This window comes from Anopheles maculipalpis, chromosome 2RL (genome assembly GCF_943734695.1).
Source record: "Anopheles maculipalpis chromosome 2RL, idAnoMacuDA_375_x, whole genome shotgun sequence".
NCBI classification, from domain to species: domain Eukaryota; kingdom Metazoa; phylum Arthropoda; class Insecta; order Diptera; family Culicidae; genus Anopheles; species Anopheles maculipalpis.
Window position 1 is genome coordinate 73,502,407 of NC_064871.1, and position 25,106 is coordinate 73,527,512.

Consider the following 25,106-nt stretch of genomic DNA (forward strand, 5'->3'; position numbering starts at 1 on the left):
ACTACAACGGACGTTGAGCATTACTTGGCCTCGATACGCTTGTACAACGGAAGTGTAATGCGTAGAGACTATTCGTCGCAGGGACACCTAACCATCGGATCGACTTGTTGGCACTGCTCGTAGGACTCAATCTATACGATCCGGCGAGATCGTTCCGAGCTAGAATGTTACTTGACGTAGAGGAACGCCTTGCTCGTTTTGGTTCCTCTGATCCATTCCTTGTTATGTGACGTGAGTTTAACGCTGAATGTGATCGTTTTGAACCTGACATGTCGCGTTCCGCGTTATTAGTTATATTTGTGCTCTGCGTCCTATTACTTGTAATCTGTTACCCAAAATTAAAGAGAATGCTTCTAGGGGGCCACTGGCGCTCCGTTGAACTGAATTAATTTATAACAATAATAACAATATTGTCCATGTTTTGATGACTGTCCATGTAGACTCGTATGTTCAAAACAGAAATCTTTCTTACTGGAACGTTGGAGGCATCGCGACTTTACTTTCGATGCTCATCGGCACATTTAGTCGGCTAGAGGACTTTGGATATTCAAAAGGGATATTTCTTACATGCATATCACAGATTTGAGTCCTTTCTTCGGCGAAAGGACACTTAAAACTCTTGGAAAGATTAAGTTTATTGCAAATCTAATCCACCAGCTGTACTTTTCCGTTTCTTCTATTCGTTTCCGTTTAACTACTAACATAATCTCTGTTCTCGCATACTGGTAGTCGTCTTGTAGTTCGTTGGTCAATTTTCAATGTTCAATGTCAGAGAATTTTTTACTAAGTAGTATCGTTTAGTAATTTTTTCGTACGGTTTTTGGGATAATGTAGATTATTTGAGGATGGTGGTTTGATTTTCTGAAATTTTGATAAGCCAAATCGTTTATTTCTTTGAGAACTATAAATACAACATTAAATAAAATGTTGATAAAATTATAGCAAGTGTACTCCAAAGTTGAGGAGGCCACAAATGGTAGGCCTAGACCATCAGAAGTTGAAGAATCAAAGGCCCTCTAAGAGTTTCAAAGATGAAGAGATTTTTATTTTGATACCATTTTCACGAGTATGTTTAAAAATTTTGAAATGCTTAGATTTGTTTTCTGTGATATAGCAAAATAACAGATTGTTGCACTTTTTAAAATATACTTTTAATTTTATTTTTAATTTATACAATTACTTTCTTAAACCACCTAACCGGGTTGGTAATACAGTTTGTATGGGTGTTTGTATTTTTTCGTATTATAAAGCTTGTTTGATCTGCTCGTCTTTTCTTCATGAAATTTTCAAGAAAGAGGAGACTATTGGCTGTCGAGCTGATAGTATCTAGTTGAGAGTTTATAAAAGTATTCTTTTATTTATTTTACTCTTCCAAAGTTGTAAACCGGTTGCAATTACGATAAGCAAATGTACACTGACCAGAGTTTTTATTTGGAAATTGGCAATCATTGTGTTAGAAAACGTGATCATTTTGTTTTAATCAATCATAAAAAATCCAAAGAAATGCTTTTGTTGTGCAATATATTATATATCTCATAATGATCATAAAATATTAAATTATTGCATAATCTCTCCAGGTTGTTGGCTTTACTAACAAGCGGTTGGTGCTTGTGTAATAGCTTTAATAAAGCCATTCGTTCATGTTTTGTATTAGCTATAGCTACAGCTAATACAAAGCCTTGAGAATGATTATTCAATTATTCAAAAAACAGAAAATACATATTTTCATACAAAAAATATGTTTGGCGCTTGGTAAGCTATTGTAAATATGGATGGTACAGGTTATGAAAACAAAAAAAAAAAAATTAGTTAAAGAATTTTTAAATTGTCAAATAACTTTTATAAGTTCGACGGCAAACTGCCTATTTTTTTTTTGCAATTTCCATGTTAATATGATGAGCAAACCAATTGTTAGGTGAACAATCTACGGTAGGACGCTGTGAGATTAAGTTAACTCTTCGTTTTTATTACAACATTTTCCTTAAGTCCAACAAGCAGCAAAATCGCTGGGGCGCTTTCTTGTTCCCTAGCTCACTCACTCCAATTATCTACATTATTGCACTTGATATATTGCGTTCGATCGATTGATCGTTTCTCTTTAGGCTCCTAACGCCGATGCCTAAACAGTAGGTCATATCTTACCAACTCGGGTAGGTGGTTACCGAAGTAGGGGTGTATTTTTGGTTATTGAAACGGTTGAAGGTTGAAAGTTTATTGCATACTTCCAGGAGCATATATCTCAAATAGTCCTGTTTACGTTTTGTAATTTCAATCTGTCTTCAAATTAAAATATTCATAAAATGTAACACAAATGAAATTTTTGAAATCTTAGTATTTATGGAATATATTTTCAATTATCAAAAATACGTTGTTAAAACATGCCATTTTAAAAGTAACTTGTGTTTCATAAAAAAGTCTGCTATTCACTTTCGTATTTTCTGCCCTTTTTTCACATTGTAAGTTGAGCTTGGGTCAGTAAATGGCACTGATAATTTATAATGAAAAATCTAAACTGCCACACCGTGCATCCGTTGAAATCCGCTTTACACCCAAATCTGTTTCACATCATAATGTACACTTTGATGAACAATAAATCGCAACAAGAAAAAGAAACCAACTATGAAAGTGTGGAAGCAACGATGTACTTTACCCATTTCATTGTTCCTCGGTGCTTTTGTGTAGCGTCGTGTAGTCGAGCGACGATACACGACGGGGGACGGGTGTAAATCCTTACCAGACCCACCGAGAGTTAAGACGGCTCGCTCTCAAAGTCATTGCCATTTTACGCCTTCATATCCGCCATAAAAAGGGGGACACATTTTATTTTATTGGCAGCGGTGGTGGTGTGCCGGTCGGGAGCGATCGGTACTTGCGCCAGATACGGTAGGCCGTCCGAAGTCAAGAAGTCACCGAAGTGGACACGGATGAAGTTTGCAGTTAGCAAATTTAATACCATTCAATCACAGGCGGCTCACATGGTCGGGTATTAAGAAAATCGGGCGAGTACGGTACGCTGGGTGGGGCGTACTGGTGTGCTTTATTTTGCTTTTGGCAGAAGGGAGATAAGAAGGGCCATTGAAGCTTTTCTGTGCTCGAAAATCCGGCCCAGCAAACGGGGGTGGACAGGATTGTTGGATCTGCCAGAGTGTGTATTGGTTATGAAAGGCACGGCGGATGGGGCGAGTCACACAACGGACGCCTCACAACGTAAAGGAAGAGAAAAAGGACAAGTAAGTCGGGCGGATGAAAAGGATATCAAATTTTCGCTTTATCAATCACAGCGCACAGGGAGGGTATCGGGTGTGTTGGTTTGGTGGGCGGGTAGCGTTAGCCTTATATTGGATCGTGCGCTCTTCTTCAGCAAATCTTCACGAATGCTTCGTCACGCTACCTAAACGTCATAAAACCAGCTTTTCGGAATTGAACGACTGCTTCCGGGGCTGATGCGTGGCCTTAGTGTGACTCTACCGAAAAGCTCCATGGAAAACAAAACTCCCTTAAGCTTTGGAGGGACAAAAGCACAGCCAACCCTCAACCCATTTCCAGTGTTGATGTGGTGTGAAGTGACATCGGGTCCTTTAGGGCAATTGCCATAGAAGGAAGCTGAGCCGCACAACACAACGCGAGGGCTGTGCGCAAAACAATCCTCCAAACATCCCTCGGGTGGTGGTGTCCACCATTATCGACCGTTGTTACGATACCTTTAAAGCCCATCAACATGCTCTCGTGCATTGAAAGGCAATAATAACGAGATATTGTTTATTTTATTGTTATAAATATTTATGGATCAAATGATATAAATTAAAATTTAATGTCTCACGGCTTGTGTCGTCTTCTGTTCGGGAAGGCTTTACCGCGTGTGTAGCTGTGTTTTCCAATTTTCGACACTTCTTTTGGCAAATCCTCAAGCAGATGGAGCGGCACAAAACAGGAGACCAGCGAGGATGGTTTGAAGAGCTTAGTCTTATCTTATTATCGACGGTTTTCATTACGCTTTTTGGGCAATATATATATTTTTCCCCGTTCGCCGTTCGGTGGACGTGTTTTTTGCGCGATTGTGGTCTTTTGTTTGAAAACTTGGTCAACCCGGTCGATGCTGGTGAAGGTAAGACGCGAGATGAAACGTAAAGTATTCATATCGCAATGGGTTTTGTTGCCCTTCTTTTACGCGAAGTCGGTTTTCTGCTGCCACGGTTGACTTCCAGCGAGGAACTCTTATCGCTTATCGATAGGATGCTTCCCACAAACACGTCTACTAAGCGTGCACTAGGTTGCCTTTTACGTTTGCCCAGCCGGCGTGAGACTAGCGAACGAAAGCTCGATGGAAAAGAAAACCAAAATCCAATAAAATTTGTCCGTTCCTACTGACCATCCGTGCTATTTTTCCAACTCGCCGGAATCTGCTGAAACAACGCGGAAAACGCTGGAAGGGATGAGCTTAGTTAGCTCCGTACCAGAATTTTGTACTCCCTTTCAGGACGCTTGCGCTTTGATTGGCCATTCCAGTGGTTTGACCACATGCCTGGCATTTGTGTGCCGAGTGGTACCAGCGTTTCGCCTTTTTGCCCATTCATCATTCCTTCCCGTACCGCAAACCGTTGCGCGCGCCCGCCGGCATTCGATGGAATTCAATTTGAAGCGTTTATTATCGTGAATATTATTCTTGGGAGTGTGACTTTGATTGTTACCTACGTAAAGGGAGAAGAGGAATAAAAGGAGGAGTGCCTCAGTCGGCACTGCCACATTGCGATTGGTGACGCTCACACGAACACACTCAAATGGAAGCGAGGAATGTTTTAGAAGATTTCTCGTGCTTGGCCACGGTGGGACGCATCCCCGTTCCGTCAAACCCGGGCATTGATTTATGAGAAAATATTTTAATAAACTTTGGTTCCTTTATGTTAGCCTGAATGCACTAAGCACGCTGAGCGTTCTTGTTCTATTCTCTGATTCCCTCTTTATTTTATTTGTCTCTTCGAAGCTTCCCCATTTTGCTGTGCTTTGAATTATTGACGTTTACATTTGCTGATCTTTCGATAAGATTTCGTGCTGTGAATATTATAGTGGTGATGTGCAATGAAGATTGTAAGGTAATGATGATAAAAATGCACAAAACCGGTGCGGAAACTTTAGCTTTTGCTTCAATTTAATGTTTAAACATGGGACCACATTGTAAGATTGTTGCATTTCGTTCTCATGCGATGCATTGTATCGCAAGTCGTTGAACAGAAGTCACGTAGCGGAGCTGATTTTTACACGGCAGGGTCAATTATCGACCTTCTCATCCCATCCCATCTCATCTCATCATCAGACCGTACAAATACTCAACTCGAAAATTTCGGTGAGTGTAGTCTTTGGTCTTTCTGAACTCTTTTCTCCATTTCGATTATTTGGAAAGCGATTTTGAATCAGTTTTTATGTGAATGATCGATAGATAGGTGCATTAAAATGGGCGTAAAAAAACGAATAAATTTTTTCCAAAGTTAAGCCAAAAAACAAAATTCCTCATAATCCAGCTATTGTTCGATGTTAAAGTATTTGAATTTTTAGTTTGTGTTACTTTATAAATTCATACGCTGCTGTACTGTGCCATGGAGGCGCCTAGTACATACGATTTTGATCGATACAACACTTTAAATTATCTTTACATCACTGCCGTTGAAAGACACTTACCTTCTTATCGTTCTTGTACCAAACCAGTGTTGCCAATGGATTGCCTCCAGATGAAACACACATGAGCTTTTGCCTTGAACCTTCCGCTATAATTGTTCCTTCCGTGTAGCCTGATATAATTGGTGGTCCAGGAGGAACTGAAACAGGAAGTTGTTTTTTAGTTAGTTTTCTAAAAGGTGTTATTTAAAGTAGTGTATATATTTAATTATATTGTATAAATTATATTGTTATACTTTATACTATATTTGTTGTAAATATTTCTTGTATACGCCGACAGCCACTGTCACTACACAGAGTGTCGGAATACGTATCGGAGGAATTGTCGGTGAAAGAGAAAGTCATGAAGAGAAAGTGAGAAGAAAGTGAGAAGGACAAGAATAGAAAAGGGCCAAACGCGTAGGACTTTTACGTTGTAAAGTGGAAAAACAAATAAACAAACGGTTTAAATTTTGGTTTGCGACACCAGGCGTTCCTAAAATCCGTAACTTTTTGCGTTTTTCTATAATATTATTATATTATATATTTATCAGTTAATTTTCGGTCTGAAGGCTACAAATGTGTACTTATATAGTTAGCCTAAAATTTCCTTAGGGATAAAAAAAACTAAAGATCAACTAAAAGTAAGCGGACATATCAAACATATAAGCCAGGATTCTGGTGAATTAACAGGAAAATAAGCTAAGGGGATAGATAAGACGTGTACAAATGGATAAAAGGGACAAATGAAAGTCGAAGGCGTGAAAAGACGTGTTGAAGAGGGGAAAAGCATAAAGTAGAGGTCAGAAGGTTTTGGTCAGAAGCAGTGCATCTGGCAGGGATGAGAAATGGAGGGCGAACACGAAGGGAACGGAATGGGACATAAAAAAATGAACGAGGGAAAGAGCGATGGAACATCGATACAGTTAAGAAGGAAGGAGCCAATGAAAGGTATTTGAAAGAATGAGCGGCGAGAGTTGCTCAATGCGTTTTCACAGTGGGGGTCTAAACCACCAAACAATACTCAACAAGGATCTGACCAGTGAATAGAACATGCATAAAGAAATATAGGTTCTAATTTGTGATATAAATAAATATTTATATATTATTATGATATGCAAATTACAACAGTCAATATTATTATAACATTATATTGTATATAATAGTTTTTACAGTCGTTCAACTCTGTAGCTGTCAGAGCGCTTTCGAGGAACTAGCACTTTTACTGTTCAACCGTTAAACCAGACGCATCTGTTTTTCCAATCGACTTCTGAATGAAAGGACGTGTGCAAAAGATATTTGTAACTTATATTATATTAATTTATTCATATTTATAACATCTGTTAGTCTTTGAAAAAAAATCTTTCAGATTGAGCAAACATTATGTCCTCTGGAGGGGATATTCTTATATTTATGTAGTCACCCTTTTTTTGTCTTGGCTAAAAAGTTAGCTGGGGCTGATCAGTGGTACGATTGGATATCAAATTAATAACACGAAAGGATTGCAAAAATCAATAATAAATTTATCTTCAACGGTGAATTTCTAAGTATTAAATGCTATTCAGATATATCTCTAATTCGTTTTTGGCTCTACAGGCTCAATAAAGGCTAAATGCTTTTAGCTTAAAGATTCTCTATGAAAATAAAGCAGAAAATAACGCCACTTCAGGCTTTATGTTGGGATATTAAGCGTTCTATTAAAGAGCTCATGATTATACCTTGTTAACTCACAAATTTTTACAACTTTTTTTCTTTTTACTTTGGTCTTACTACATCAAATGGTTGTCTGCCATTGCTCTGCCATTTGACATGACTTGATTAAAACCTTACTTGAATTGTCAATTCTATATACAGGGAATTGATTCTTGGTTAATATATGCACCAAAAATAGAAGGAGTCGAAGCTGTAAGAGTTTTTTTCGGCTTACAATATTTTTTTTTATCTGTGAAGGATATTGATTAATGTTATAACAAAAATAACAAAAATGGAGAAGATAAATAACCTTCAGTAGTTACTAAGCTAGGTTAGATTTTGACCATTTCTGGACTTTATCTTTTAGGTTCATTTCTTCTGGTAGGAAAACAATTTGTTAAGAATAGACACGGGATTCATTCAATTTACGTCAACAACATGGCAATGTGTCACATAGATTGTAAAGTTATCTATTAAGCTCTAGCTTTACAACAGCATACATCTTGTTTCGTTGCAAAAGTGTCCTTTGCAATGATGGTGTTGGGTCAAGGGCAACAGAAAACAAGACCTTGTTTTAAAGCGATCTAATTTCGTATCACATTTTACAAGATATTTACGAGTATTTTTTTGTGAAGCAGTCAATTTTGTTTGAACTATTGTTCTGTTTGCACACACAACCGTCTAGAGCAAAACTCTTTGTGTTGGGACAATTTTTACTTGGCTCATTGCCGTCAGCATTATGCAGGCAAAGATCCGGCGAGTACTTAAAAGGAATATTCTTAATTTCCGCTGACAGCTTTTATCCTTTATTCTTCACCCTAAGGGAAGGGGTTTTTAAGATCATTCCTTTTTCGCAGTACGGGATTGAATTTACTCATCTTTAGCATTTGAAAGGAAGAAAGGAAAGAGACTTAAACTTGCAGAAAAAGAAAATAACAAACAAAGTCTGCGTTCGTTGTTTGCAAGCTTTGTTGGATTAATTATTGCAATTCTACGCTGGTTTGTTCGCGCTCTTTCTTTTCCTATGTATGCGTATCCGCGGTATTGTACCGTTGGCGGTTTTAATGGCGGTACGATTAAATGATAACTAAAATTTTAATCAGCTTATCCTGCTCGGATGCGAAGCGCTTTCCACTATCGATTCGGCCGAACGAGGGCCAACGGGATGGGGAAGGTGCGTGGACCGTGTAGCGGGAAAGGCACGCTGCTGACACTGACAACTTAACGTGCTTATGCCAGCTGATCACTGCTGCTTGCCAACACAGGCTGGTGGTGGATTTTGTGCAAATTGAAACCGAACTTTGGGCACAACTATTTTAATTAAACGACGGCAACTGTTTGGCAGTAAAGTTTTCCGAATTGAATTCCGCCTCCCAAATGGGCCGAAACCGAACCGCCATTTGAGTGAAGTGATATCCTGTATAGACGCTCATATTTTACCGAAAGCGAATAGAGGCACACTGTAAATGAGTTGAAATGTGTACAAGCAAAGTATGTATGAGTATGCGTGCATGTTGATGGTAGCGTGAGGTACTGGGCGCCTCCATCGTACAGTACGGCAGCTAATGTTTCGTTTACTTTGCTAGATTGGGTTAGTTTACAGGCAAACATCAATCTATCTTCATCTCGGTATCAACTTATGTATGTTTATTTGCTGTTTTTGTTTTTATCAACTATGCAAACATTTGCGATCAACTTAAATTGCTATGAAAATGCTTCGATAATACTGCTGTAACCTGTTTTCTTTGCGAGCTTGACTTTTTAACAACATGTTATCATATATTTATACTTCTTTTTTCTGCTGATCAAACTAAATTAAGTTCAATAAAACATGGTTGTTTTATCACTCTACCTTTTTAAATGTTGTTTAATTTTAGTTTTACTTTATAGTTTATATAAAAATTATTTATACTCAAGCTTGAAAGGCTACAGTACCGCTGTCTTAGACTCGCGACATAACATGTCCCTCAAAGTGATGACTGGAGTGATGACGCTCAAACTACGTTTTGAAATGGTGTCGCTTCGCCTTCTAGTCCGTTGTTCAGTATCAAATCCTTTGATAATAGAAAATTTTGAAGCGCTTCTAGAGACAGATTCTAAGAGCAAAATCGTAAACATCTATGTAGATTTCGTTGCCCTATATGTGCTAGCGCTCCACAGGCATTAAATCGGTGTTTTAAGCAAGTCCACCAAAGCTTTTTTTCAAATTGAGGCAGCCATGTGGTGTTTACACCGCACAGCTAGCCGTAATCTTGTACGCACTATTGATGATAGCAGCAAGACCTTCGGACAAGTACTTCATCCTCACTGATAGCCTTAGTGCTATTGAAGCACAGAGATCTCCGAAGGCTGTTAAGAGTCAGCTTGGCTCAATGTTCGATAAGGCGTTTAGGATCTTGCTACTTTGGGTCCCTTCTCATTGTGGAATTCCCGGCAATGAGAAGGCAGACTCAATGGTCAAAACGAAGTTCCTTCGTTTTCCACAGCAACTTTTCCTGTCTCGCTGGCAGTACATGTGGGAGGCGGATGAAAAGGAAACGCCCGACCTTTTTTCGATTTCTCCGTAAATGTCCCTGCAGCCTTGGTTCGATGGGCTCGATGGGACGAATGATGTCTCGACTGATGTCGAATCATTTCGTTATGCACATCTACAGCGTATAACTTTGGCTCTGCGTGGATACCAGAGACCTACCCTACATGAGGATCATTAACCGATTTGCCAGAGTCAACAGTCATTCAGTTTCTCCATGTTTAGAACAGTGAGGGATTTTTGTCTGAACAATAATAAGACGTATAGTTAGGATTGTTTGTTCTGTCAAAACCGCTGCTTGTTTTCAACACGGAGACACTTGTTCTGGGACCTGAGAAACACTGGATCCTTCCAATACTTATTCGTTTACCACCATTCCTTTTTTGTTACTTGTTGTGTCCATGTCTTAAGTATGTTTTTTTTTTCGTAGTGTCACGGATGATCCGATGACGGGACAACGGCAAAACCTTGACACAACTAATTCGGCTGCGTTGGAGTTGGGTTTGGGAGTGTTTGGCGGGTTTAGTCTCGAGAGTAGTGAAGTTGCTCTTGTGGCTGCGGGATGGAACTTGTCGATCATTCTTGGATCCAGTTCTAGCCAGGTAGAACTGGAACTGTCGCTGTTGTACTGTTTGCGGAACACTGAACACAGGAAAATAATTGTTTGTGCTGTCATAACAATGTTTTTGTTAGTTACAGTCACCCGAGGAATACAACACAAAACAACCTATAGACCTGGACAACAACCCCACATCAACAACTGATCATGCCCGGGACAAGGCAAAGAATAAGGAGGAAATGCCTTACTTTAAATGTTTATTGTTTCATTTACACATGGTGTTGATCATACGGCAACGTTTCGTCAGCCTGAATATTTAATAAAATAAGTAGAATATAATTTCATTTGCCTTTTATTTAATTTTATTTTAAAAACTGTTTGATTGTTATGTTTCACTTTTGAATTTTTATAAAGGTTTAATAAGAGTTTATAATGTTTAACCCATTAGAATATCATTGTCAACTTACTTTCTTGTAGACGTATAGCTTTAGGTTGATAAAATTTCAGCAAGAAATCATTAAACCACTATTTCCCTGAAATATGGTACTTTACAAACGGAAACAATACTTTTTGCTGTCGAAATCGAAACCCCAAATCGGTACGACAATAGCAGCAATAAGTTATCTTGCCGATAGCGTGTCTAGGGTTACCCTGGGCCCGATGGATGATTTAAGTGGTACAATATTTTCCAAGCTCCGATGTGCTTGCGCTTGCACAGGGCTCGCACCAAAACGAGTTCACAGGAAAAGGCTCTCAAAAATTTTCCCAACTCACCGATCGAAAATGACAAAGAGAGGTTCGAGTTTTTCGGTCCGTAAACCAGAAATCATTATATCGCACCGTTCGATACAAATTTACGCGGAAAGGACAAAATTGGGCACCCAGACGTTTGGGGTTGCTTTGGGTGTTTCCTAGTGAAGGTGTGGTAGGGTTGGAGCTTACTGTCGGTAAAGTTGCTTGACCGTGACGGTACCGTCTTGCGTTGATAGACATTAATTAGTACAAGTATTGTGCAGATAATCGCACAGAGAGCGAGGCAAGCTTGACTAACTTGAAGCTGATTAAATTACCTTGGCAGACTTTTCACGGTATAATGAGCTGGAAGGCCCGATAGGAAGGAATGATTTATGGTGATTTTGTTTCAACTTGCGAGCTGTAAAAGTGTTTAGGATATTCAAATTGATAAATGTGTCATGCTCTATGTCTTATAGATACAGACATATTGTTTTAATAAATGCAAAAAACCATGGAAGCAGTTGTATTTTAAAAAAAATAGTATCCTTTTTCACAGGCTATGTCGCGACAAGTAAAGTCTATTATTCGTAAATTGGCTGGTCCTTGATTTGTCTTTCTTCCTCTTTAATGTATTCAATGATGATAGAATCGAAAGCGCGCTTTTTGCACAAAACGCACTGAATTTCCCGTAACTAATCCTTGGTGCGGATCATTGAGCATAAAATTTCGCCGATAAAATCAGCGCTCTACCGACGCAGGAACTTGTATCATATTGAGAAATCAAGAAAACAACACCAAAGTTGGAACCCTCCTAAGTTCCTGCAGCTCATAAAACGTGGTCCGGAATTTTCTTATCACCTCCAAAGGTAAAGTTATGTACATTTTCTTTGTGTGTTTCATCAAGCATCCGACGCGACAAACCAGTATGAAAAGGTTAAGTGGCGTTCCGGTCCTGATTGTGCGGCGGAGAGCATCGTAACAGGTCCGCACGGGTTGATTAAAGCCGTGTATCGGACAATGTAAAGCAGGGCCACTCCATAATCTTCACCGTTCCGGGATTTTCACTATTGTTCCCGCGGCCATCATCTGTCATTGTGCTGCAGCACGCCAGGTACACAAAGCGAGTTGATTTGCATACTAATTAGAAAGTTCGCCGTGGTAGGTAGGTTTTACCCTTTTATCAACGTCGGTCCCTACTGTCCCATCGGAGGGAAACAACACAAAGATGAATCTCTCCCGGGGATTAGCGTGTAAGAATATTTCACGTTCGATCTTGTGCTCGTAAAGCTTCTCCCGGGCGTAAAATGGGATAAGATGTAACCGAAGCTTCTTAACCGAAAATTCTAACCTTTAAAACTGCACTACTGTGCGTGGGTTAATTTTTGAGAGGAAGGGATGATAAATTATATGCTGGAGCATATACTGGCGTGCGCAGAGGATCCCGGCAGCTGTCTCTTTTAACTCATTCCGCCTAGAACCTTTGTAGGACCAAGTCCGCCTCTAGAGATGCACCTAGATTTGTGCATTTACGTTACATTTTCTACCAATCAGCGAATTTTACTTACGTAGTACATTAACGGTGTGTGTGGATTGTACGTTTTCGGGCAGCTGCATGTTAACGCCATGGCAAATGGCAATCAGCGAACGTTTGTTGGCTTCCACCGTAGCTGTTATATTGGACGTTGTAACCCATCCTCCTGTAAGCAGACGTGAGTTATGAATCAAGATTTTTGTCTACTGTTATGCAGATTCTAGTGCCTAATACCTTCAGGGCTTGCAACAACTTTCGAGGAAGCATTTGCCACCTGCTTCCCATTAACAACCCATTTAATTTCGGCTGCAGGATTCGATGCCGTTGTCTGACACTGTAGGGCCACATTGTCTCCTATACGTGCCTCTGATGGTCCGGAAACTATTACCTGTGTTGGTGCAACTGTAATAAAACCAACAATTAGATGGTACACATTCTTTTTGATTACATGAAGTACTTCAGCTATAACTTACACAAAACATTGAGCGTAATTTCTGCCTTAAGAATCTTCGTTGCCATTATGTTGTTGGCTTCGCAGCGCAAGCGTGCTTTGTTGTCAGTTGCTTCCGCTACGAAGGAATAGACATTTTCTGACAGTCGATCAGTCGTCCGGTACGCCATGCGGGCCTGATTCCCATTCTTGTACCAGATCAGTTGAGCTGGTGGGTTACCGCCACGGCTGCGACATGCAAGCTTTACGTGTTGGCCTCTGCGTATCGCTTCGCCAGGGTTGTATCCATCGATGTACGGCACTCCGGGAGGATCTGATGAGTAAATAGAAGAAAAAAAAAAAACAATAGCTGTAGAATTTTAAATTACATTTGCCTAAATGTTCTTCCTGGTTTAGCGATCAACTACGTCACGCCGGCCTTCGTACGGTTTACTTGGACGGGTTTATTGGCAGCACCTAGTTGGATAGCCAGTGATCACTGCGGGTGTGAAAATCGATGTGTCTAAATAAACATGTAAAAATCTGTTTATCAACATTTTTGAATGACAGTGACTGCTAAATGAAGTGGGATGAATAACTCTTAGGGGATTATTGTTTCCATCAAGATTCAGCAATTCAATCCGAACCTCAGAGATGGAAACTGACATAGCCATAGCGTTGGGTGGAGGCTCTCCAACGTAGCAGAAGATTACCAAAGAATAGAGCAAGCATCAGGAGAACTCACTTTCACTTCAAAAGTCAGCACCGACGACAGCATAGACGATGAGAATCGCCCAATGGTATGGACTAACGATTGGCCGAGAAACTAAAGCCTGAGAAAACTTCACTTAGTTCGCATTCTAGAACTAAGATGCTTGGAAGGAGTTTTTGCCCTGTGTTTGTGGAAAGACGAAGAAGGCTTCGTTGCAATGATAGGCTCGACCATTGTGCTGTGAATTAGACTCGCCAGGCTTCGGTGGTCATGTCATAAGAATGACACCCGAACGATGCAGCCCGTAGAGTTCTTTTAGGTCGTTGTCGTTGAGACCAGACAGCCATGAATTGAATACTTAGCCTATACTTAGCCATGCCTGTTAGTCAATTTTTTGGTGATAAGCAAACTACTGCCTTGGTCGGAATCGATTCCGGAGCTGTTCAAAACTATCGGAATCGATTATGTAAAGTAGATTTGGAAGCGGATCCCGAAATTGAATCCGGAACCAGTTCCGGCTCCGTTTATAGTTCCAATTCATGAAGTGGTTCTGATTCATGTACCGGTTCTGATTCTGGAACCAGTACTTTTCTGATTCCTTCACCGGTTCGGATTCCAATTATGGAACCCATTACGATTTCGCAATCGGTTCTGGGATCGGTTAAAGGAAAAGAAAACATTTAACTGAGTGAGAGTTTGATCAAAAATCGCAATCAGTCGTGGAATTGTCTGCTAAGTCGTTTTTAGGGTTGGTTCCGGAATCTTAACCAGAATTGAAATCGGATCGGAAATTGGTTCCGGAATCGGATCAGGAATTAGGTCCAAAATCCATTCCGGAATCAGGCACGATTCCAAAAATGGAATAGGAATCACAAACGATTCCTAACACGGAAGCGGCGCCAGGTAGGTCCAGTTTCGAGTGCCCAGCACTAAAAATTAGTGCAGAAATAGATCTTTTCATAGATCTTTTCAATTCCATAGATAAGGATGAATAAATTTTAATTCGTCTCCTTTTTTTATATGTTGCAAAATATTTTCACAGGCAACCATTTTTCAAGCTTAAGCCACGTTTCCTACGGTTCCTACGTTCTGCAATTTTTGCATGCATGCACGTGTAAAATTAGTTTCCTCATCATTAATCCTACTTTGTCCATGATTTCCAACCGCTTACTATGTGCGGTTCAGCAGAAAATCAACCTCCATAAGCAAGCTTCGGGTGGGAAAATTAATTTTCTTATCACTTTTTGTATGTGTGTGTGTGTAAGCTTTTTCTTAACCAAATTTACATGCCCCCCAGATCGTCGAACTTACAGTGGGGACGTGTGTGTGTCGTGTTGCGGAATGCTTTCTTGTACGTGTATAATGAATCCTTACCTCGTTTGCCCCCAGCTCCCAAAACTTGCCTGAAAAATATGTCCCAATAATGCTGCGCTTGCTTTGTTAGGAATACAGCAGCACCGCAAACCATAAACGTAGCCGAAATACAGCGACACACCATTCGTTAGGACAAACTTCGACAACTTGTCTTTGGTGCGCATAAATAATGCCAGAAATGCTAATTTTCTTAGATAATGTGCGGCACGGCATCCATTATATACCGTTGCGCAAGAGTGCAGGTGAGGGCAGTGGCGATAAGTAGATTGAATTTTAATGCCAACATTGTCGTCATTTTGCCGGAGCACCGGAGTGCCGCTATCGCTAATGTGCATTTTTACCAACACTGCTTTTGCGGGGTGGGGGAGGGTTGGAGAACCGATGCCCCGCGGCACGACATTTTCTGCGATAAGATGTGGTTTGGCTTTCACCTCTGCCAACCCATCGGGACGGGGTAGAATGCACGCTAAGAGCCTTTTCCCGAGCTCAATGGATGCACGAACCGTTGTAGATCTTGTTATATGAGTGGGTCGTGAAGAAAAAAGATGGAAGGAAAAGCCCAGAATGTGTTTTAAATGTGTATGTGCTTGAGCGGTGCACCCTGTTACCATGAGGGGGAATATGATGGAAAATCGAAATGGATGTATATTGGATATTTTGCTTTTTTCTTTGCCTTTCGCACCGAAAACCCGTCTTCCATGCTGCCACGGTCTAATCCGTTAAATGTGATGTCATTTCCTGGCTGTCATATGCAGAGCCGAGCTGCATCCCGAATGCTAATCCTTTGAGTGCATCTTGGAAAATGCATCCCGTGCAGGAGTGTGGTGTGGCGCCGTGTGGTGGAAATCGTGTTTGTGTGTATATGTACAACGTTTGCTGTTAATGCAAACATAGTAAATATTCACGGTGCTTCCTTGTGTGGCGTACCCTTGCTGGCAACGGGTAGGAACGTGTGTTTGACACGGGATTTTGCTGCACGATAAGGCGCAACTATCGAAGTAAAAATAAATTAATGCTTCAAGAAAAGAAGGCAAAATGGTGTGCTAGAGTAATGTGAGTTTTCGTGTCCGACACATTGATGGTTGGGGCACGTAGTATGACATGTAAGGGAAAACTTTGGGGCTGGCTTAGAACGGAAAATAGATTTCGAGAATCAAAATTATTTTTCATGATTTATTCTATATTTTGAGTTAAACAATAAGAAGATTCAATGATTAAAATATCTTGTTATTCTAATTTTATCATCGTTAATTTTGTACGTGCCTATAACTTTCAAGAAAACAATAATAAAATAAGTTGTTTTTGAGGGAAAAGATTTCGTTAAGCTAGGGCTTTTGTGAAGCATCACACGAGATGAGAGCGTGGACCCTCATTCCTAATGCGATATCATAAATATAAGTGTGTAAGTTGTGATAAAACGTCTTTCTTTGACAGATTAAATACCAACACCAGCGGAACTTTTCCACAGCTTTCAAAAATTTTCGCAATTGATCAAAAACAAATTGATTTTTTTAAATTTTTAATATCATTCTCAAACATTGAAGTTCGACTGCAAGGATTATTTAATTATTGTGAGCTACAATCAATCGAGCTTATTCAAGATGTTATAATACAGAGAGAGAACAAAAACTTTCAACGAGAACTGTATTTTTTATGTTGTTAGACGACCGTGAAATGGAGCCAAAAATTATGAGCAAAACAGACATTCTGGTGATACTCGTTTTGCCTCTTGGAAGTCCATGTATCTCCATAGAGACCCATGCACCGAGGACCTAGTATCATGAGGATAAGGTGAGGTGATAAGGTGATGATGTGACGGTCTGGAACAAATCGTTCAAGTCACAACAGTTGACAATTAAGCGGTTTATGGTAATAATGCCATCTCGAGATCTTAGATCATCTGGTCTCGAGATGTTAGAGGAGTTCTGCTGCCTTGGTACGATCGTAACTTCGGAAAACATCGTAAGCAGCGAAATCCGAAGGCACAAGGAAAGCGTGCCTACTACGGACTCCACAATTTCCTGCGATCCAGAAGACTCCAACAACTCACGAAATGTACGATATACCGCACTTTGATACATCCGGTAGTCCTCTTCGGGTACGAGTCTTGGACTGTGCTGCCGGAGGACATCAAAGCACTCGCCATTTTCGAACCGCGGGTGCTAAGGACTATCTTTGGCGGTGTGTTGGAGCTTGCAGACTTGTTTGGCGGTGTTAATATTCTGACAGCAGTCAAAGTAGGAAGGATAGGTTGGCTGGGGCACGTGATGAGGATGCCAGACTTATGCCCAAGAACCTAGAGCCTCGTTAGCGCCCTTTCAGCACTAGGCGTAGTGGACCACAGTGAGCTGGGTGGCTGGGTAAAGTGGATTCAAACCTGTCGAAGATCGGATGTAGCAGTGGATGGAGGACTGCAGTCCTTGACAGATTTTCCTAGAAATGGATTGGCAACCTGGCCATGTCTACCTGGTCTAGGCCATGTCTGTGCTCTACCCGACACGAGCAGGCTAAGAAAAAGATGGTTTTCATGCATGAGACCAGCAACAATCAATAAGCACAGATAACAACGATTGACAGGAGAGAATGGCACTCTACTTCACGCACGCAGGATATATACGTTTATTAATCTATCATCTTGAAGCCGGTGCAATTGTTGTACACAGAAGTTCAAAATTACTGAATACTACCCACTTTTTGAAGGATCTTCTGCAGTTGCCTATATACTGGCTTTGGGCAAACTTCAATCAAAATCAGTTCATTTGGCGTCTCCCGTATGCTGTGCTGTCCAATATTTCCTTCACATGTTTATATTCGTGACAGTGTGATTGGCTGTCAACTGATTATAATATCGTCACAGCAGAATAGTGTGATCGGCCGTCAAGGTGTTTAAACTGACCATGAGCTTTCCATACGATTCATCAACATGCCCAATAGCCATAGCCCCATAGCCTAAGACTAAAGACTAATGCCTGCTCAGTTGTACTGGAACTAATCTTGCAGTCGTGTTTAGGTTTGGACATCTTCATTCTGTTAGGTCCCTTACTGACTTGTGACTGAGCGGTAAAAATAGGACACCAATAGTCGTAAGAGTTAAGAAGAATTTTAAGAATTTTAACATTATCTTTAGAGTATGAGTATGAGGTGGGACATCATCATTTTGTATCCATATTTTCGCAAGGTTCTTTGCATTAATTGGAAATTTTTGCAAGCATAGGACCTAGAAAAGGGCAAGAAATAAAGTCATTTAGAAGCTCTCTGCTGTGGAATAAAGGCTTTAAGGTCAAAAAAAAGTATTCGACAGCATGGATTGTGAAGATGCTCCTGAAAAACAATACTTTAATTGGGTTGAGAACGCAAATTGCTTGGAAATTTTACGAATGGTCTGTCTGACATAATAGAAAACGATCTCTTTCTAAAAAAATGAAAAGTTTCACTTAAATTCTATCATTTTATTAGAGAAATAGTTTCTAAACATGTGTCCAAGCATTATACAGTATGAAACTGTATTAGCACACTGACTCATTTTCATAAATTTTCCTCCATTCAAACATTCAAAAATAATGCTCCACTAATGTTCTACCACCTTTTTCCTTTTCTCTCTCTATTCATAATCGAAAGGTTGACGGTGGAGCTAGCAACTGTCAGCTGAATAAATGAATACTAAATGGGCGCGTTTCGAGCTTTGCATCTTGTCAAACGCTAGCCAAGAACAAGCGAACTTCAAATCAGCAGTGCAAGTTAAAATCAAAAGACTCCAAAAACTTATCGCCAGTAGAACAATTCGTCATCCGTGCCCGAGTGTGAAGCTCCCGGTGCTGTGTTAGCTGTTCTCTAATTATATTAGCTCATTTGCATAGTGATCCATCCGCAGCCGCGCACAGGGCGTGTGAGAGTGACAAAGTGATCTTTTTTGTCCCTTTTTTTTTGGGGGTTCCCTTCGATGCGTGTGGTGGTGCTGGTTAATTATTTGTCTATAATTTTTTTTCTCGTTCGCTAGCGTTCGTCTTCTTTTTGGTTTTATCTAAAACACCCCCCGAATCAAGTGCCAAACGCTACCAGCACTAGTGTACCGGAGTTATATGCAGATTATGGAAATTGCATTACTTTTATGAACTTTTAACCTACTTTGGCGGGCAGGGTAAGCGAAAGGTTTCTGTTTGTTTTTTCCTCTCTCTCTTTCTCGCTCTTGACTTTCCTTCATTCCATTGTCTTATCCAGGGTTGGATTTCGTTGATCTTGAATGATTGTTATTCTCGGTAGAGAATTAAATTTATGGTTAGCCGAGAAGAGAATCGTTTTACTTTCGACGAACAATGTGAACTTATTTCTCTACCGAACACTTTTTACCAACCACCCCAAGTGAACCATCCCGCCGGTCCCGCTTTAGAAAGCTCACCCTTCTGTCTTATTTGTAAAATGTCTGAAATTTCGAAAAGTGGTGCAGAAAAGAGGATTTCGCTCGTCCAAAGCAGCAAGGAGCGTTTCGCATCCACGGGGCAGCTGTCGGTTGTTTATTTTTATTTAATATTTACTTATTACATTCTCCACCATCATTTTAACTGCTTTTCCACCGTCGCTTTACTGTTTCTTGTATGTGTGCATGAGTTCTTCGTTACTTTCATCAGCAGCCCGGTTTTTGTTGTCATCCCTTCCTCCCCCACTTTACATCCACACCCCGTTTTCACCCCACACTCGGTTGTTTTAGTTGCGAAAAAAGGGTGCTTTCGCTGATTCTTGAAATCATATTCTTCGCACCCGTATTCACGGGGTCGCACTGCAATATACAGTTCGTTGGTGCTTCCTTCTGCACAGCAGCGCACTGTTTTGCGCGTTATTGCTTACAGTTGGCATTTCTCAGTAGTAGTTGTTGTTGTTGTGCTGTTGTTTGATGCAGCATTTCCCACAGACACTCACTTACACCCTTGACGAAGCCATGCACGGCATGGCTGTGTATGAGCGCGTGCTAATGTGTCGTTGAGCGTGCGAGAAGAAAGCACATTCAAAAGAAAAAAAAACCCCAACCAATGAACGAAAGAAACAACGACACACACCCTCGATGGTGGTTTTGTTCAGTATGGCGTTGGTTGGGATATTTTTCCACTCGGCTTTCGTGGAAATGTGCTCCGGGTGCTTTGGAAATGAAAAGTTATTTTCCTGCCTCGTAATGGAAGCGGTGCTGAGGTGCAGTTTCTTCACGATTCTCAACTTCCCTTTGGCACGCTGGCCTTTCCCCCGCCACATTGGGTTCCTTGCGTGACTCGCTGACGACGACAGGCGTGTTAGAATTCTTTCGCGCGGGTAAACAGAACGATGACAGCAGGCACGCATCGCACCACGAAGAGAGGCACGGCCGGCGGAAAGTTTTCGGTGTTGGTTCCTTCCGGGTTTTGTCGTCGCTGACGAAGAAGTCGTGTGCTTTTTGCTGTGTGGTGGTATTGTGCTGCTGTCCGCTTCTTGCTGAACGGTGCAATTTTAAAATCATACTCCACGCGCACGGACTGCGAAACTGCGGTGCACAAAGAAGCGGCCGGCCGAACGACCATGGTTGTCGTTCGGGGGGTGGCAACCTTCAATTGATTGAGAAATCATAGACTCCTGCGTGCTGACCCAGAGTTTCAATTGGCCCAGGGAGGGAGGTAGGGTGGGACCGAGATGGCATGGTGGCATCTCTGGACGAAAAGCACTGGGTCGGAAACATTACCGAGAACTTCTGGTCTGGTCCCCACCAACAACATCCACCGGGAGCTACATGCTCTATTGGCTGTAAAGGTACGTGACTAGAAGCGTTCATTCAGCGGGCGCCAATCAGCGAAACTCTTCGCCTGGCGGGGAGACGGACGGCCATAAGTAGCCATTAGTACGGCAGTAGCAGTAGCGAGGAACAGTGTTCGGAAATTGGAGGAAAGCGGCGTACGCTAGCAGTTCGATTGAAGCTGAAGTGGCGAGCAGAAATGGCACGCCGGTACTTACAGAGCACTGACAGCTGCACGGTGGCCTGCATTGGACGGTCTTCCGGGATTGCCTGGTGTCGGGCTTGGCACGTGTAGTCGATGTAGTCATCCTCCGCGGTCGGTCGAAGGTGCAGCTTGGACGTTACGGTGTATCGGCGATCTTCCGTTTCTGCGGTCTTTGTGTCGATATTGTCTGGAGGGGGAGAAAGAGAGAGAAAAGAAAAAAAAAAAATGGAAGAAGTAGTAAGCACATGCCATGATGTTGGGTGGCTATCGATGGTGTAAAGTTTTTCCAATGAACGCTGTAATTACGGTTGCTTCGCGAGCAATTAATCAAACCAATAGTTTGATTTTCACTTCCAGGATTTTTTCTACACTATGGGGCAATAAGCCGTCATATTGGAAATATATAAAACAATCTATGACGTTTAATACAAAGTTCCTCGAGGGAAAATGGTTCAGTGTACTGTTTGTGGTGTCTTATTGTGTAAATATACTCTAAGGATTCTTCAACTACCGATGAAAGAAAATATCACTTATGTTAAGCTAGAAGTAAAGCGAAAAAATTTAAGATGGACATTTCAGGACATTTTAAATGAATAAAATTGATTTTTATGCCAATTAATTTTCGGAAGTTTCCTTAATAAGGTAAACGAAAATTCCATACTTCATGTTAAAATATGTGTAAAAGCCTCCAGAAGAATTAATCAGTTTTCCAAGAAGGTTGAGATTTTTTAACAAAATTCGAAATGTACTGCGAAGGATGTTAGTCACATAGGTTTGCTATTTAGTTTTCACAAGAACACATCAGCTTCTTGATAGTATTTGGGACTTGCCGATCTTTATGACATGAAAATCAATTTATTGAACTTCTAAAGATGGGCTTTTTTTCTGTGGACTCTGAGTCTTATCGATGATTGTTTAAGAACACTTCAAAAAATTGAAATTTATCAATAAACTTCAAGTATGTCTTTTAAAGATTTAAATAGGGTTTATTTAATTATAATTAAATTTTACATGTTTAAGTTTACTTTTCAGAGGTATTCAGGTTTCCTTCACATTGGTGTTTACGATGTAGTTTTAATCTAACGCTTTTGGAATGCGAAAAAAGTCTTCAAAATGGCGAATTTTTTCCTGGACTAGGATTGGTAGTGGAAGGTCAGCTAAGGACCTTCATGAAAGGAAAAATCCCATACATTAATTTAAAGTACATACGGTATTTAAACTGTCTAACCTGTCTAAGCTATTTTATCCTATTCACCTCTAGACAATATTTACAATATTATCAAAATTATCATAATTCTCTGTTCTAACTATTCTCCTATAAACAGAGTTCAAAATAACCCAAACTTGGACGAAAGGCTTTTAGATTTGAGGTTGTTAAGATTTCTCGCAATCTTCTGCCTGATAAGCAGGGTCCCCGCTTCTTTGTGAAGCTGTACAGTCCGATACCTTGGTAGGTGGTTAAGGATCATTTTGAGGAATTTGTTCTGGATCCTCTGTACAACAAGCATACGCCAACAAGCTGCAGTAAGTCCCCCAGATGTTATACAAAAGAGAGCTATACAAAATTGCAGTGTCATCTTTATGTTGGAAAACTTGGTGCTTTCAATTCACGCAAGAGTCCACAGCGTAATAGATTATCAAAGACCGGTTACTGACTGTGGCAAAAGCTGGTTGAGCACGGCTTTTGCATTGGTTTATTATTTTTACCAAGCGTTGCTGCTGATGCGCCGTGGAATGTCTTTTCTTTAAACTGAATTGAGTCTCGGTCAGGGTATCGTGTGGTTAAGAATGATCTTCCATTCTGATATAAATAGGTCTATAGCTGGAAGTCATACAAGGGTCTTTTCGGGGTTTCCTGATAGAGATATCTTTTGCATGTTTCTATTGGATTAGTTGGTTGGCTACTAATATCCTAACTCAAGACAGCGATTGAAGATGTTGGTAAGTAGGATCATAGTGTTGGATCCAAAATGTTTTAGGCAGATGTTGAAGAGGCCATTCGACTCTGGTGCTTTGAAGGAAACGCTGTATTTGATTATCCTTTCAATTTCTTGACGTGAGGTCATGTTTATGGCTAAAACAGGATCAAAATGGGAAACTGATCTATGTTATAAACATGTAAATATGTTAAGTAAATAATGACCCATCTATTTATGTACATAACGCCAAGACATTCCCGATTAACAAAGCAAAAACATCAAATAATTATTTTTTGCGTAGGAAATTTCTGAATACAATTACAAAAATTTTTAGAAGCTGTCATTCGAGCATCAAATCATTTTTACAAATTTACCATTAAGCACTTGAGCTGAGTGTCTAATTTCCAACGAATCATATTAACGTTTTATTTTGGAGTTCTTGGCCTATACTGGTAAACTGGTCTTAAAATCTCATAAGAACAGTTCTCTCGTAATGAAATCTGGCTATCCAACTTCGTGGTAATAAAGAGTCAAGTAGTCATTCCATGACCGGTGTGACCTAGCAGGTTCTTGAGCCATACGGAACATCTACAATAGCAACAAATAAGCTGTAAGTTTTGAAAAAATCTGTAATTTTTTTAATCAAAACATTTCATTTCGTTCCCAAAACCAACTGACACAACGGATCAATATTTGTCAGATTTGCCCCGTTGGAATAAAAGTTGCCCCTGTGTGCAAAGGAAACCATTTTGACCGTTGTCGTATAATAACGCTCCGTAATGGTTTGCTGGCGTTTAGACAATGGTTGGACGATGCTTAAGACATAATATTTGGATAAGAAATTGAGCAAAGCCAAACTAAACGGTTCAAACGATACAAGGCACACAAACAATCGACCGGTCTACGTTCCAGGGTAGGCATTCGGTTCCATCGGGCAGTCTTTTAAAAGTCCGACTTTCAATTACTGTCTGGCTGTCTCCGGTGGATACAGATCGGAATCATCGAATTATCCAACAGATCGTGATTGTTTCAAAAATTGAGGCAGAATGTCCCTTAAAAGCTACCGATTTCGGTTGAACGTGTGTGCTACACACAGACCCACATGCAGCTTTCTGGAACAATTGGAACGTTCATTCTTTCAGCAAAGGCTGGTGTTGATTCTGGATCTTCTTCAGCGACAATCTTGGACCACATCGTTACCAAGCAGCTCATTGGTCGACCGTTTAGTGTGTGTCGGAGCTGGAACAATGTTGCTCTGGCACTGTAAAAGCTTCGACAGGCAACGTACCAGCTTGCCTGTGTTGAAAAAGAAAACTTACTTGCCTTGCAATAGTTATTGATTTTTATTGTCTGCCAGGGGGCTGCAACTTTGTCGCCGTGAAGCACACAGCACTACCCGCATTGATCGAGATCGAGTACCCGTGTTCGTGGGTGTTGTGTGGTTTTCCCTCATCATTCTCGGTTACAGTATTATCATTGTTTAACGAACGTTACTGTCAACCGGAGACCTTTTGCCGAGAACTCTTCAAGATGGTGAACCGGTCGGCCCAAGCGCACACATGGCTGTGTCAGGCTGCAACCGGGCAGAATCACTGATAAAAAGCTCATTTTCCTTATCCCCAATCTCGGGACGATGCAATTTGAGGATGAACGGGATCGGTTCGGGCTACTGTCCTCGTCGAGGTGCCACATGCGTCACGGAGCGTGGTTGTAGCATCATCATCAAATGTTGCTTCACTCGCCCCTTGTTGCAGATGGTGATAATTTTAAGTGCTGTTTATTTTAGAAACCTCCACCCGGCGCTCGGTAGGATATGTTCCCCGAGGGAGACGTAATAGTGTGCTTGTACTACCAGCATAATATTGCTACAGCTGGACCCCGTGAACCCAACATCGACACACAAAACCCCCGGGTTTCGATGCAGAACGCTTTGCTTCCGGGAAGCTCATCGGAAGCTGGCGGTGTGCGAATGGACCATGGAGTGGGATGATGATGTAGAACCATACATGTGGAAAAGA

General features: G+C 40.8%; 2 protein-coding genes across 2 annotated transcripts in view; one reads left to right on the plus strand and one right to left on the minus strand.

The window, feature by feature from the left end:
* The window catches only part of LOC126568830 (serine/threonine-protein kinase ULK2), a 373,161-nt gene that overhangs the window by 288,309 nt on the left and 59,746 nt on the right, over nucleotides 1–25,106 (plus strand). The gene's annotated exons all lie outside the window — the stretch shown is intronic.
* LOC126556493 (nephrin-like) overlaps nucleotides 1–25,106 on the minus strand; it is a 317,497-nt gene that overhangs the window by 32,924 nt on the left and 259,467 nt on the right. Inside the window, exons 6-10 of the mRNA XM_050211757.1 lie at nucleotides 21,183–21,356; nucleotides 13,170–13,460; nucleotides 12,931–13,098; nucleotides 12,731–12,862; nucleotides 5,674–5,810 (exon numbers count right to left, since the gene is read on the minus strand). Of these exons, the coding sequence (XP_050067714.1) occupies nucleotides 5,674–5,810; nucleotides 12,731–12,862; nucleotides 12,931–13,098; nucleotides 13,170–13,460; nucleotides 21,183–21,356 (902 nt within the window). The remainder of the gene's footprint in view (nucleotides 1–5,673; nucleotides 5,811–12,730; nucleotides 12,863–12,930; nucleotides 13,099–13,169; nucleotides 13,461–21,182; nucleotides 21,357–25,106) is intronic.